Source organism: Mustela nigripes, chromosome 9, assembly GCF_022355385.1.
Source record: "Mustela nigripes isolate SB6536 chromosome 9, MUSNIG.SB6536, whole genome shotgun sequence".
In the NCBI taxonomy this organism is placed as follows: domain Eukaryota; kingdom Metazoa; phylum Chordata; class Mammalia; order Carnivora; family Mustelidae; genus Mustela; species Mustela nigripes.
This window is the reverse complement of record NC_081565.1, coordinates 80,381,074-80,395,794: the sequence shown is the minus strand read 5'-3', so window position 1 is coordinate 80,395,794 and position 14,721 is coordinate 80,381,074. Positions and strand designations below refer to the sequence as shown.

General features: G+C 50.6%; 1 protein-coding gene across 2 annotated transcripts in view; it reads left to right on the top strand.

The window, feature by feature from the left end:
• Positions 1-8,293: 8,293 nt before the first annotated feature.
• MAMDC2 (MAM domain containing 2) overlaps positions 8,294-14,721 on the top strand; it is a 141,504-nt gene continuing 135,076 nt past the window's right edge. Inside the window, exons 1-2 of one of the 2 annotated variants that reach the window (XM_059411888.1) lie at positions 8,294-8,811; positions 9,155-9,268. In XM_059411888.1, the coding sequence (XP_059267871.1) occupies positions 8,778-8,811; positions 9,155-9,268 (148 nt within the window). In that variant the 5' untranslated portion in view covers positions 8,294-8,777. The remainder of the gene's footprint in view (positions 8,812-9,154; positions 9,269-14,721) is intronic. The other variant, XM_059411887.1, reaches the window with a different exon arrangement.

The window sequence follows — 14,721 nt, the reverse complement described above, 5'->3', positions numbered from 1 at the left end:
CATTATCACCCCTCACCTGGCCTCAGGTACTTTTAAAATCTGAAGGAACTGGTGTCATTTAACATGTTTAAATACCCAGCATTTTAGGCCTTTGCATTTCAAGCTTCCACATACACATACCCACACCCTTCACGGGCCTGTTCAGAGCTGATATTTGCTATCTGTCCCCCTCCCAGACAGTGTCTATTCTGTCTCTGAGTAGTTGTATCACTGTCTCTGTTCAGTTTAAATCAAGTCACGTGGAGTGTAGATCCTTGATCTAACACATGAATAATGTCCGAGGATGTAAATCAGAAGCTAAGCTGGGGTATCACACTCTTCTCAGCGATCGATCGTTCGGGCTGCAGAATTCATTCTTCCTTTTTTCCAGGCCCTAGCACTCAAACAAAACTTGAAGAAGAAAAAGCGTATCACTTGGGTTTAGCCCAGGTTGGCCCCAGGGCCCACCACCCCTCATCTCTGTATCCACTGTTAACTGTCATTATGTCCAATTCCAAGGTCTTTCAGCTCAGCAGAAGGCCCAGCAGGTGACACAGAGACTTAACTCCAGGGATTGGAGGGACTGTCACAGGGGCGAACATGCTTGCTCACAAGCCAGCCTGAGCAAGACCCCCTTCCCCCACCTCCCAGCACAGACCCTTGCTACCCATTCCCCCTGCTGTGAACCTTGAAACACCAGCAATGTCTATAGCAAGGTCAAATAAGACACTGCCCACTGGCTCTTTTTAATACTGCCCCAGGGGTCACGGAGCTGTTTGCGGCCTCCTGTGGGATTTAGGGGAACAGACGTTTCTGGGTTCCAGACAGCCCAGCCTTTCTCATGGACCCCAACAGGAGTCCATAGGGCTGGGCTGGGCTGGGCTCGGATGGTCGGATGCAGGTTGCTTCATGACTCCCAAGGCCTGATGCGTCCATCCAGGGGCCGAGTCCTCTCGCTGCAGCCCCCTCTGCCTCTCCTGAAAGTGGGCTTCTGAGAGCCTGCCTCCCCTTCCCTCCCTGCCCAGAGTTTGCCAGATGCGCTGCTCGGCTCCAGCCTCCCTGTTCAGGCTGCTGCTCCTCTTCCCGGGGGCTCTGGGCTCTCAGAGCACATCTGTGCAGTTCATTTGTTTCTATAAATACCTTCCTGAGTGACCTAGAACTTGGATTTAGTTTTTCCCTTCTAATGACAGGGCTGCAGCCCAGCAGGCCTCTGGGCCACCTATACCTGTGAGGATTCCAGAGCCTCTCCTGCAGCATTTACTGAGCACCCAGAATTAGCCGGGCCCACCAATTACATGGGCGCAGAAATAAGTATAAAGCCGACTTCCCAGCCCTTGAAGTATCAGCTTCCTTTGCAGATAACAGAGTCATAAACCAACTTATTGCAATGCAGCCTAATAACGTACATTATAGTTTAGGAGGACAGGAAGCCTAGAGAGAGGAAGAGAGGTGTCTTCAGAAATAAATGGGAGTGGGCAGTGTAAACGCACTGTTTTTTTCCTTTTGGTGGCAAGTGCCCGACTTAAGCTTTGATTGCTGAGGGCAGCCACTGCAAAGACTGGAATCACTATCTCGAATAGCTATCTTGAATAAACACGTTTTCTAGCCACAGGGTCTAGATAAAGAGCACGGCCACCTTTCCTCACTGAGTCTCCTTTGTTTTAAAGATACTGGTTAATTTTGGTAACTGGCTATTTGGGCCACTTGCTTTAAATTCCCGCCCTCATGTTTTAAACTCACCAGTAGTGAGCCCAGAAACCCTAGGTCCCCACCCCAACCCCAGTAAAAGCAGAACCCAGGTCCATGGGCACGTGTCTCTCTACCTACAAACCTTACAGTGGCCTTGGGTATGCTGTATAATTCCCAGGTCTTATAAGTAATAAACCTTTATTTTTTTCCACAGTTTGCTGGTAGTTGTTGTTGAAAGACAACTTGTAATCATAGTAAGAACTACAAGGGTCAGTCTTGTTGGAGCAGTTGTTTGGAAAGAAGAGTGGTCTGTGGGAACGTCACTGGGGCCAAGGTGAGTGCCTCTGGGCCTTTCCAGCTGGTAGGATTACTATCCTAGGTGTGACCCACACAAAACAGAGTACAGGAGTTTCCTAGGCCTACATACAAAGTACAACATTCTGGGTAACTTTAACAACAGAAATTATAGTGCTAGAGGCCAGAAATAAAAAACATGTCAGTGGGGTGGGGGGTGGGGTCCCTCTGAGAGCTGTGAGGGAGAAGCAGCTCCTGGCCTCTCCAGCTTCCGCTGGTTTGCTGGTGATCTTCCAGAACCATCCCCAGGACCTCTGCCTTCATCTTCAAGGGTGCTCTCCTTGTTTGTATTTATGTCCAAACGTCACCTTTTTATAAGGACACCAGTCCTACCGAGCTAGGGCTCACTCTTCTCCAGTGACCTCATCTTCACTAACTGTAATTGTAATGACCCTATTTTCAAATAAAGTCACATTCTGGGGTATTCAGGAATAAGACTTCACTATATGACCTTGGGGGTTATGGGAACAGGATTCAACCCATTACAAGGAGCTTGCCCATGGGAGAAGGCGAGGAAGGCATTCTGATGCTCAACAGAGAGAAGAGCAGGTGAGAACACAGGACAAGTGGCCCAGGGGACACAGTTAGGGACCAGCACATTGCTGGTGTGGGAGTGCGTGGTTAGGGTGAGATGGATTTGGGATGGAAAGGGAGGCTCAACTCTGATCACAAAGGGCTTTTTCTGCAGAACTTCTGGATATAGATGCTTCACTGGGACAGAGAGAAACTCACTTTGCTGGCCTTGGCCTAGCTTGGGGACAGAGGAAGGAGGTGTGGAGTCTGAGAAGGACATCGCTCAGGGCTTGCCCAGGCCTTCCCTGCACTGGAAGTGTAGACAGGTCAAGACGGCTTCGGTGGTAGCTGGAGCCAGGTTCGCAGTCTGGCCCCCACACCTTTGGGTCTCTCCCCCAACTCTTTAGGCCTCGTTTCTTCCCCCACAAATTGACCATGAAGCCACCTGGCACATCACAAACACTAAGTAATAGGTGGTAGTGTTTCCACGGTGATGACTCAGCCCCAAGAATTTTGACTTAAAAAAAAAAATTCAGAAGATTGCCATCAAACCATAGTGAAAGATGTCTGACTCCCAGCTAGTTTCAGAGTCAACTGATGGAACAAAGATTCATGCTAGAAAGTATCTGTATTAAGTATCTGTTCCCTTTTAAATGCCCACTGTAGAGGAAATATCTACTTTACCGCTTCAGGGTACTTGAGTGTGGCAGTTGGAAGAGTGGGGCATCTATTTTGTATTAGCAGGAGATTCTTTTGTTGGGAACTGCTTAACCTCGGGCCTCTGTCCCTCACGGTGGATGAGTCAGGCCTGCAGCAGACACGTGACTGTCCCCAAGGGGTCAGAGGCAGCTGGTGCTGGTCAGAAACCAAGGGACGCTGCCAGCCAGCCTTGGGGCAGAGCCCCAGACACCTCCTGCAGGAATGCACGAAGGTCACTGGCAGGACAACCCATAGCGTCTGGGATTGTTTTACCAGCTCGTTTTCAACCTGACAGCACGCGGTGGGGCAGGGCATGTTGGGGTCTGTGTGGAGAGAGAGAGCGAACATGAAAGCAACACAGAGAAAATGCTGAGTGAGAGGCAGAGGGGAGCCCCAGAATGCAGCACAGAGACCCAGAGAGAGACAGACAGACACAGAGGAAAAGAAAGAAAGATGGAGAAAGGCAGAGACAGACAAAACTCCAGGACAGGAACAATGTCTTGGCATAGATCAGAGGGGACCTAGGAAGAAAGCAAGAAAAGAAAAGAAAAGAAAAGAAAATATATAAAGTTACATATGTTATTTTAAAACTAATATGTGTATACTCTAAGTCCTGTACAAATTACATTTGTACAGGACTTAGAGTATACAAAGTCCTTTCTGCGTGCCCAAATCCTGGCCAACGAGGAAGCGAGCTTATGACTTCCCATCTCGTCCCCTCTGCTTAGAGAATGTGATCTTGCTTAAAAGTCAGTTCTTTCTGCCTCTGATTTCTCTTCTCTAGAATGGGGCGGGTCATCTGTGTCTGGCTGCCGGGCATCCCATTCTCTGTCTCCGTGGTTCGTTCTTGGGGCTGTAAGTGGCAGTTCAAGGATTGAAGTTAGCCTCCCACCAAGTTTTACTCTACCCCAACAGGAATTAAAATACATTCTGTTGTAATTCATTGCCAGTATTTGAAAATCAGGAGCTATTGAATCTATAACTGGACATTGGGCTTCTTTGGAAAGATTGGGCAAAAGAGGCAGGGCTGGACCCCAATCCCCCACCGCAGCATGGCCTCCAGCCATGGCTCTGTGCGGCTGCCCCAGAGACAGCAGGCCCGTTTCCCTGCACGTGGCAGCCTGGCTTCTGCAGACCTTGTTAGGAGAGACAGGCCTTTGTAAAGAGGAAGGTTTAGGGGCATTGCAGCCGGACATGTGACCCAGAACAAGTTACTGGACCCTCTGGGCCTGTTTCCCCATTGTCTGTAAGATGGAAATGACAAGCATCCATCTCACTGGAATGTGGCAGGATTGAATGAGAGACGCATGGAGAGTGCCAGGCACAAGATGGCCCAACACTTCACACTTTCTGTGTTAGTGTCCTCTGGCCACGGGGACAAACCTGGGGACTTAGAACAACAGAAAGTTCTCTCCCACAGCTCTGGAGGTCACAAGTCTGAGTCAAGGAGTCCGCAGGGCCACACTCCCCCGGGGCTCTGGGACAGGATCTGTGCCTCTTCCGGCTTCCGGTGGCTCCAGGCACTCCTCAGCCTGGGGCTCCCCAACTCCTGTCTCTGCCTCCTCCCTGACTTGTGTCTGTTACTGCTCTTCTGTCTGTTAGGCACTTGCCCTTGATTTGGGGCCCATTTTTATAATCCAGGATGATCTTTCCTCAAGATCCCTAATTTAACAGCATACCTTTTGGGAGGGTTTACTACCATTCAACCTGCTGTAATACCTGATGTTTAAATTGAGTGATTTGTGTTATTTAATCACTTGATTGAGCTAAATCTTGGGGGAGAGAGTCCCGGGTAGCTCCGCCCTGGGGGCCTGATGTTGCTTTCCCAGGGGTCGAGGTAGCCCACGGTCACAGGGCTCCATGCTTAGTGACCAGAGGAAGTGGGTTGACGCGCATAATTTCTAGATACTCTGGATTCTCTCCATGTGCAGTGCTCTTTCTGTTCTCCACAGACTGTCTATGCGGGACACAAGTGTGCTGTCCAGATCCTCCCCCAAGGAAGGGCTTGTCATCTCAGGTGGTGGGATTATTGTCTTCAAACAGCCCTCAGCCGTCATCCTCTTTGGGTCAGTCTCAGTGTAGAGAGCCACTTGGATCATCTGTCCTTGTGTGGACCACATCCCTGTGTGACAGAAGGAGCAGTTCAAAGTACGTGGCCAGATCAGCCCAAGATGAGATAAAGTGTGTGGGTCATTTTAACTCCAGTGGAGCCTGTGGGGTCAGGAGAGGACCTGTGGGGCCTGCATTGCAATGCCACTTCTCCCTCAGCCCAGTCCTGCCTCCTCCTCCTCCCTTCCACACGTGTGGAGCCCAAGGGCACCCCTAGTAAGCCTCCTGCACCCGAACCTCCAAATCAGAGTCTGCTTCTCAGCTTCCCCAACCTCACCACTGTCAAAAGATCATCTGTTCTTCGGATCGTGCAGTTCTGTGTGAAAGCAACATTTTATTCCGACTAACTTTGTGTTTATGTGTAAGGATGCGCTTCCCAGAAGTGGCAATAAGTGATATTGCCTGGAGGTCTTAATTCATATTTAAAATTTTTTGAAGATTTCTTTATGGCTTTGATGTTTTTCATTTTCCTAAGACTTGGGACATGCAAATGAATCTAAGGCAATCCTAAAACACTGAAATCCTCAGCAAATACCTGGAAAAAGGAGCCCTGGTTTTATAGTTGCTAGAAGCATGCTTGGTTGAAACCAGTGTTTTGAGGTTTCAGGTGGCTTCCTATCTGTCTTTGAATTTTTAATTAAGTCATTTGATGAAATCATTAGATATTTAACATCATCTATGAGCAAGGAATCAAAAAGGAATATAAGACAAAGGAGACAGGTTACTTTACCAGTTGAGAGACGAGGTTTTTGGAATAAAGCAGATGTGGGTTTAAGTCTTCTCTCTGCCTCTTGCTATCACTGATCTCTGCACCTCAGTCTCCCCATCTGTTAAAGGGGAGCAATAATGATACTGACCTCATAGAGCCCGTATGAAAGTTAAATAAGATTTTCTATATAAAATATTTATAATAGTACATCAAATATTATTCACTATGAGCTACCACCTGAGGCAAGGCATATAAACACACACACCCTAAACAAATTTTAGGTCCTTTGAGTCACTGCTTACAGGAAACTCATGAGAATTTGCCCAAACTTATTTCACAAAGGATCCTGGGGCATTTTTCTTATTAGAGAGAAGGCTGTTGAATTTCTGATACTGAAGGTGACCGGGGAATAAAGACCTGAAGGCAGGATGGATGTGAGTCATGTGGATCTCCAGGGAAGAGCATTTCAAGCTGAAGGAACAGCCAGTGCAAATTCTGGGAGGATGGGTACCTTGTGTCTGCAGACTAGCCAAGAGGGCAATGTGACTGAGCCTGTAAGCAGGACAGATGAGAGACGAGGGGGTGAGGCAGGTCTTGTAGGACCTAGTAGGTCTTTGTGAAGACCAGTTTGTTTGTTTCAGAGATAGAGAGCGAGAGAGAGCACAGGCAACCAGGAGGCAGGGGCGACGGAAGAGAAAATCTTAAGCAGACTCCATGCTGAGCATGGGACCCAACACAGGGCTCCGTCTCACAACCTTGAGACCGTGACCTGAGCCAAAATCAAGAATCAGACGCTTAACCAACGGAGCCACCTGGGTGCCCATGAAGACTGGGTTTTGATTTGCTGATTTGGGAAGCTGTTGCAAGTCGGGAGCCAAGGAATGACATGCCACATGCCCCGATTTCTGTCTTAAAACGATGCCCCTGACGGCTGTTAGGAATGGAGCACTGGTGGACAAGGCAGGAGGGTCGGGGACACTGCCCTTAGGAGGCTCCTGTAGCCTCCCCAGCTAACGATGGCCATTTAGATGAGGGCGGTCGCCACGGGCAAGGAGTGTGCTCAGCATCTGCTGTGTTTGGAATCCTAAATGGATGGAGTTTTGTAATGTCTTGAGAGAAAGAAGTCAAGGACAACTTGAAGCAAGTGGGGGAGAAAGCTTCCTTTTACTGAGATAAAAACACAAGAGGAGGCAGGCTCAGGGAAGACTCGAAAGTGTTCATGTTGGGACCTGTGAAGTGTGAGGTAGCTATTAAACATCCAAATGCAAATGTTGAGGTGGCCATCATAAGGGAGAAGAGTTTGGAGTCAGTGAGCAGTCTGGGCTAGAAAGATTAATTTGGGATTTATCAGTCTATATAGTTGGTGTTATAAACTATGAAGCCGGATGGAATTATGGAGGGGAGAAGAGCTAAAAAGAGTTTGGAGGCACTCCAGTGTTCGGGGGGCAGATAGACAAAAAGAAACAGCACAGGATATGGAGAAGGAACTGCCATTGAAGGCCAAGGAAAGCCAGGAGAGGCTGGTAACCAAGTGAAGGCATGTGAACAGGGCTTTGATGGTTGAAGAGGAGTTCGATAGACCAGGTCTCCTCAAAGCATGGTCCCGGACTAGTAGCATCAGCATCTGGAAACCTGACAAGAGTGTGCAGAATCTCTGGGACCCAACCCACTTCTACCAAATCAGAAACGCTGATGATGGGATCCTCCAGGGGGTTCTGAAGCTCCCTCAAGTTTGAGAACCACTGCCCTAGGAAAAATATCCCTGCACAAAATCGTAAAGACCATTAAGGAAAAAAAAAAAAAATTCACCCTCACGTCCTTTCTTGTCAGAGAATATTTTTAAAGACCCCCTTAGTGCTCAAAGCACTCACAGTAACCTCCTACCTGACATCACCACCCCCTCCCACACATGCCAATTTAGAAAACTACTAATTTATCATGGCTCTTTGGAGAGGAGGAATGCCCCCATTTTACCGGACAGAGGGAATGCTGAGCACCAGGCATGCCAGACATTCCACTGCTTAAAAAAAAGGGGGGGGGGTCCTCCAGGCCTAGCATTACTGGGCCATGAACGCGCCACTCCTGAGATATAAAGCTTATGTCACCAGTTTCCAAGTTCTCTTCTAGGTTTTCCTAGGAGAATTCCACCCTTTTCCATTCCGGGGAGAAGTTAAAATTAGGGCCAGCCCTTCAGTACTGGTGTGCCAGATGCGGGGAAGCTGTCCCCAGAAATAAGCTGGTTCCCACCGCCGATGGGCGGGGCGGGGCGCCTCCAGTCCCGGCCCATCGGAGGGGCTGCTCAAAGGCCTGCCCCCTCCAAGTGTCTGCAAGGGGTCTGGTCCCAAGCTTTAAAACCCTGAGCCGAGGCGCTGCATCCCGACCTCTCTTCTCCCGGCCAGTCCTTGCTGGTTTTTCAAAAAGTGTGCAATTGTCTCCTTCCCGCCCAGCCCCATCCTCCCCGGGACCAGCTGTGCGCCGAGCCGGCTTCACTCGGGACGCGCTCTGACCCGCAGCCCGCGCTCCAGTCAAGCACCCCCAGCTTTCCGCGCAGCTTCCCGAGCCGCTCCGCAAAGTTGGGCAGCTCCAAGTGCACGCTCAGCCTCTCGACTTCTCCCTCCCTCCCTCTCTCCTTCTCCCTCCCTCTCCAGTTCACCGGAGCCGCGGGTCCCAGCGGGCCGGCAGCTTGCACCCCTTTCCGGGCGCCCTTCTTCCCTGAAGCGCGACCATGCTGCTAAGCGCCGTCCTCTTGGCGATGCAAGGTAAGTGCAAGGACCAGGGGGACCCCCGGGGGGCGCCCTCGTGACCCGCTCCCGCAGCCCCCATGCCCGGGGCTCCCTGTCCTGGGCCGGGCCATCCGGGAACTTTTCGATAGCCGTACCCCCTTCCTGAGCCTGGGGTGGCAATGGGGGTGGTCGTAGGGCTGTGCATTGGCAGCGCCGGGGAGAGGAAGGGGGTAGTAATGCCTCCTTCTCCAGCCATTCCCGCGTGCACGCCTCTCACTTTAACCTAGGGCCCCCTCCCCCTTCCCCCGCCCCGGGCGCCCCGAGTTGGTGCAGATGCTCCCAGCCCTATCCCCAACTGAAATTCGTCTTGTGCCCGCAGCCCTGCAGCTTGCTGGTGCTCTGGACCTGCCCGCCGGGTCCTGCGCCTTTGAAGAAAACACCTGTGGCTTTGACTCGGTATACGCGTTCCTGCCCTGGATTTTAAACGAGGAAGGTAAGGGGGCTCCCGGGCCCAGGGGCCTCGGAGGTGAACTTTCCTCTTTGCTGGTTGGCCTTTTCTCAAGGGCAATGTTATCTTGGAGTTAAATCCCCTCCGGAGGAAAAGCGTGAGTCATGGATCCTCCTTCCAACCCTCAACTGCGCTGCACACATGGCCGGGGAGGACTGGGGGGGCGGGGGGGGGGGTGCAGGGCTGTCCTTTGTTTACCTGACCTGCGGGGGCGGGGCGGAGAAGCTCTGAGAAGGTCTGCCCTCCCCCACCCCCAGCACTTCCTAAAGTCCGGGAGAAAGGGGACGCTGCACTGATTGTCACCCACCAGCTGCAAGTGCAGGGGGCCTGTCATCAGCCCCTCTTCTTACTCAGTAGAGTCTTCAGGAGCTGGGCAAGTCCCATGGAGGCTAGTCTTCACCCCACACTGCAGAAGGGGTTCGCAGTTCTGAGAACAACCTGGTGCTAAGCCCTTGTGTTTATGTCACGCCTAAGTGTGCTAAGTGTGACTGCATCCTCTTGCTGCCGGTGTATCTGTCATCCAGCACTTGGCAAAAGAGGAAACCAAGTCCATGACTGTGCGCCCAAGGTCACTGGGCTGGTGGGTGTGGGTCACTGTCTCACCACTACATACTGTTTGGGTTCTGGTGACAATTTAAATGTGGGTCTTTAGATGTTTCTTCTTACCCTTCATTATATGGTAAAAAAACAAGCAGTTCTCAGCGCCCAACAGCAAGTCCAGGGAGCCCCTTCTTTCCTTTCCCTCACTCTGTGTTTTTAGAAGCTTGGTGCCCCAGGCCATTTGGGCTGGGGAATAGCCTTTTAAAAAACGCTGTAGCTTAAAGGAGCTTGGCTAACCTCCTTCCCTTCTGAGTTGTCCTCAGTCCCCAAGGCATCCCAGCGGGCTCCCTGGAGGAGGGCGGAGCCCAGAGCCCCTGCTCAGCGTGGAGGACCTCTTACCAGTCTGCTCTGCCCCACACTTGTGTCGGGCTGCGTGTGCACTAGCTTCTCGGCCCCTCACACGTGGGTGACGGTAGCCCCATTTACAAAGGAGGGCATCACAGTCTCAGAATGTCTGAATGTCTGGCCCCTGACACACAGTGGCACTCAGCCCCTGGCTCGGGGGCTGCCTGGCTAAGGGGAAGCCACGGGCAGGGTTGAGCTCAGTAGCAGCCTTATTGCCAACAGTTGCCAGGTCTTTACTACGGACAGTTTTCTTGGGGAACGCTGGGGGGAAAGCGGTTCCTGATTTGTTATCTGAGGGATCCCTACCCTGCCGATGGCCTTAGGAAGGTCCCTATCATCTTGCCACCCCCAGTCTTTCCCTGCTCCTGCTGTGGGTGAAGCATTTTGAGAGACCACCCCCCGCGGGCCATGGGGCGGCCTTCAAAGAGCATTATTCTCCAGCCCTGTGCTTGGCAGACTCCAGCCACTTGGGAGTTACCTGGTGTTCGAGTTGAAGACACAGGTTGTTGGGAGTGTCACATTCTGTGGGTCTGGGATAGGACCTGAGAATGTGCCTTTCAAACCTGTGGCTGCTGCTGCTGGTCTGGAGACCATGTTTGCGAACCACTGACCACAGTACACATTCACACACACACACACACACACACACACACACACACACACACATCCCCCAGCGCTAGGGGACCTGAGCAGGGCTGGACTGGGAACAAAGAGCCACTTAGGTGACCCTGAGAGTGAAAAGCTCCTTTAATCTTATTCCCTACACACCTCTCCTGCCTCACCCTGGTCCTGGCCCTAAAGAAAGGAAATCAACATCACCCTTCATCCAGGAGTTTTAGTCTCTGAGCCCCTGCCCCCCAGCATGGTGGCACTCCCAGGCTGCTCCTGGGTCAGGGGACGTGCCACAGCCCGCCTGAGCTCCCTGCCTTCCAGACTTCCAGACTTCCAGACCCACAGGAAGCGCTGGGCTGCACCTCTGCCCCAGAGTGGCAGTTAACCAGTGCCCCTTCTGGGAAAACAGGAAGATGATTGTAGGAAAAGGTGATTATGGCTTAATATTATAATGGGAGCACTGTTGCTTTCCTTTTTGCTTGCTTTCTAACTTCTAACGGCCACTGCCTTCTGGCTCAGGACCAGGACTACTGGCTTGGCTGGGGAAAGTTAATTCATTCTTTGAGCACTCCAGGCAGAAGAGGCCGGGTTGGTCTTGGTTCCTCTCATACAGTGTTTTTCAAAGGCCAGAACTTGGACATAAGCAAGTGCCCTCCAGAGGGGCAGTGTGGTATGTGCCAGCAGCTCTGGGTGCGTGCTGAGAGGCCAACACGAAGAATTTCCGTTATAAACCCATTTCCACATTGGTAAATTAAAGATGATAAAATCATCACAGGCGGCAGGCAGTGAGGCAAGCTGTTCCCAAGCCTCTCTACACATTTCTCTCACCTCGCTGCAGAGACCTTCTGAAACTGGTTCCATCCTCCTCTGTGTGTCGGATCCACTGTAGAAAGTTGTAGGTTTCAGAGACTTTTGCCCACGAGTATTGGAATACACAGATGTCACTTCCTCTGTTAGGTTAACATGCTCGTGGAGAGAACAATGCTACAGCCCAGTGCAGGGACTTAAGTAGGGGAACAGATCTGCAAATTAGAATTTCATCACAGGAAAATCAAATCTGGGGTAGTTACATAGGTCCCCTTCTTGAAAGGTCTCCTCAGCTGCCCCAAATTATATTTGAGGTCCTCTTCTTGGCTTATGCAGAGTATCCGGTCTCTAACAATCTCCAGTTTCAATTCCAGTGTCTGTAGCTTACAGCCATCTTGAAATACACTTGATCTCCACTGGGCACAGGATGGCTGAGTGGCGTTTGCCTAGGCTGTGTAGCAGAGTGGAGGGTGCCCCCAGAAACAGGGGGTGACAGGTGACCGGAAGCAGCAACCCAGCCCCTTCTACTTTCTAGATTTGCCAACAGTGGCCCAGTTGAATATTTTATCTCCTCTGATTTGTCATGGGAAGTGAGATTATGTTAGACTCAAATTTGAATTCACTTCTAAATTTTAGGTTTGAATGAAATCCGGGAAACAAGAGGTCCATTGAATCCCATGAAAATCTTCTTTATTCTTTCATTCACCCTCAGAAAAACCCTTGTTTGTCCATTCACAGTTCAGAGACTATGGGAAGCCCTTTGGGCAGTAGTCCTCAGGTGAGATCAAGACTGTGGATTCCATTTCCCCAGTGCCAGCTGTGGGGGCAGAGGCCCTTGGGCTGAGAACTCTTGGAGCCCATTAAGTTGACCTTATAGTGGAAGGGTCACCATCAGATGAGTCATCGGGCAACTTGGCTCCTTTCTTTAAGTTTTGGACACCTTGGCCTGGCACCTTCAACCTGACTCTATATGGAAGCTGTTGGAGGAACCAAGGAAGGGAGGGAGGTAAAAACCCAATGCAGATGGTAGTCCTTAATTGGCAGTTTGGCACACGAAAGCCACCTGGTAGAGGAAGATAAATACAGAAACGTGTCCGGTGACTAGGCAGGAACCAAGGACATTCAAAACACTTGTGGTAGAGAATGTGGTTTTTTGTACAACGGTGGGGGCTGAGGTTTGAGAAATTGCCTAATAATGAAGAGTCCGGATGGTATTTGTACCTTGGAGCGAGTGATGCTATCTGAGGCAGGAAGGCTGGCTATGAGGCTTGGCACAATGAGGGGGTGAAGTGGGGGACATGGTGGAGAGTGCTAAAATCACATACATATGACTTTCTGAACCTCCTTTCTTTATCCAAACCCATTCCTTCTCTCTTGAAGACACTTTCGGTTACTTGGCCACCTGAGTTTTGGTTCTGTGCTCTGTCTTGAAACTGGTATTCCAGATAGAGCCAAAAGTCGGGCTGGGATCCCAAGTGGCCTTCCTGGAAGAGGGGGAACAGTTTTCCCTACTTGTGAATTATAGCTCCTTTCCTGGCTCTGGGGGATCGATCGCCTTAGCATCCCACCATGACGTCACAAGTTCATCAGGCTGTTCCTGCCCCCGTGGCCAGCTTGGACCTGCATTGCCTCTGCATATTGGTCTCCCAGTGCTCTCTAAGGAGAAACACACCCCTGTGTTGTGTAGAGACTGGAGAGCAGCACTAACCTGGTCATGTTGATGTCATGTCAACCCTTGCATGTCAACCCCAGCGAATGGCTGAAGATACTCCTGCAGTATCCCAGGCTATTCCCGGGGGCTGTCCTGGCTCCCGCTTTCAGGTTGACCAGAGCTCTCATGTGCTGAGCCTGAGCCCAGTTTAGCTCTGCCCTGGCCCTCCCTGCGATACTAAATCCTAGAACTGGGCTTTAGAAGAGGTTCAGTGCAAACTCCTCATTTTACGGAGGAGCACATGGGGGCCCAGACAGGCTGGCAGTCATGGTCATGAACCAAGGCAGTGCAGCCTGGGGCAGGGCCTTGTGTCTGGCTCTCCTCTTAGCTTTTGCTCCAGCTTTGCTGCCCCTCTCCTAACATCCCTGTCTCCATGGGTCCTGGACCCTGAAGCTTTGCTGTATTAATTATAATATGTTGGAAAGTCTCTATCAGAGAATTAATTATATTTCATACATATGGTAGAAAACGAATTCCAGAGGTACATGCTTTGGCCCTACCAAACCCACAGTCCACGATGTTTTACACCATACTGCGTATTGATTCACTCTTTCAGATGTGTCCGCATCCTACCTGCCTGCAATCTTCAGCATATAGAAAAGGGCCTGGCACATAGTAGATGCTCAATAAATATTTGTTGAATGGATGAGTTTGCTGTATCTAGTATTGGATGATTAAAAAGCCCTTATCCATTTTCATGTGTGCTTCTGGTTCATTCTGCCCCCTTAAAGATAAGTATCTGTCTGATGGGTGGCATCAAGTCTTTAGAAGACCCCTAGCCAAATGGATCTCCCATTCCCTAAGCTTTTGGACTGGGCCCTACCCCTTGGCCTCCCTATCAATCAGTTTGGGTTCTTGGGTTCTCTTACCTTGCCCCTCCATTTGGGATTTAACCTCCCTGGGCTGGTTATATCTGCCTACTCCTCCATGCCTTGATTGATTTCTTTGGACAGAGGCTCTGTCTGGCCAACCCCCTTCCTGTCAAAGCCAACACCGCATCTGGGTTTTTCCCTACTCAAATTAGAGTCACGCAATAGGACGTGGCTACCCTGCTCCTGCCCTCATCCCCCACAAGGCACCTAAGGAGTTTTAGGATGCTTCCCTTCTCATAATTGTGCAAGTCAGCTGTGGTTACCATGTGTTAGGAGAAAAAATTTGATAATAATTTTGATTATGAGTTGCCCACAAGAAAATGCAGACTACCTAGTGCGGCACTCAGAGCCTCTCGTGATTTGCCCCAAATTATAAATCTGCTCTTTTTGCTCCCATGAATCCCCAATGTGCTGTTCATCATCATGCCATTTACTTTCTGGGCTTTTGCTCTATCTGCACTGTTCTCCACATCGGTATTCTGCTTTTGATT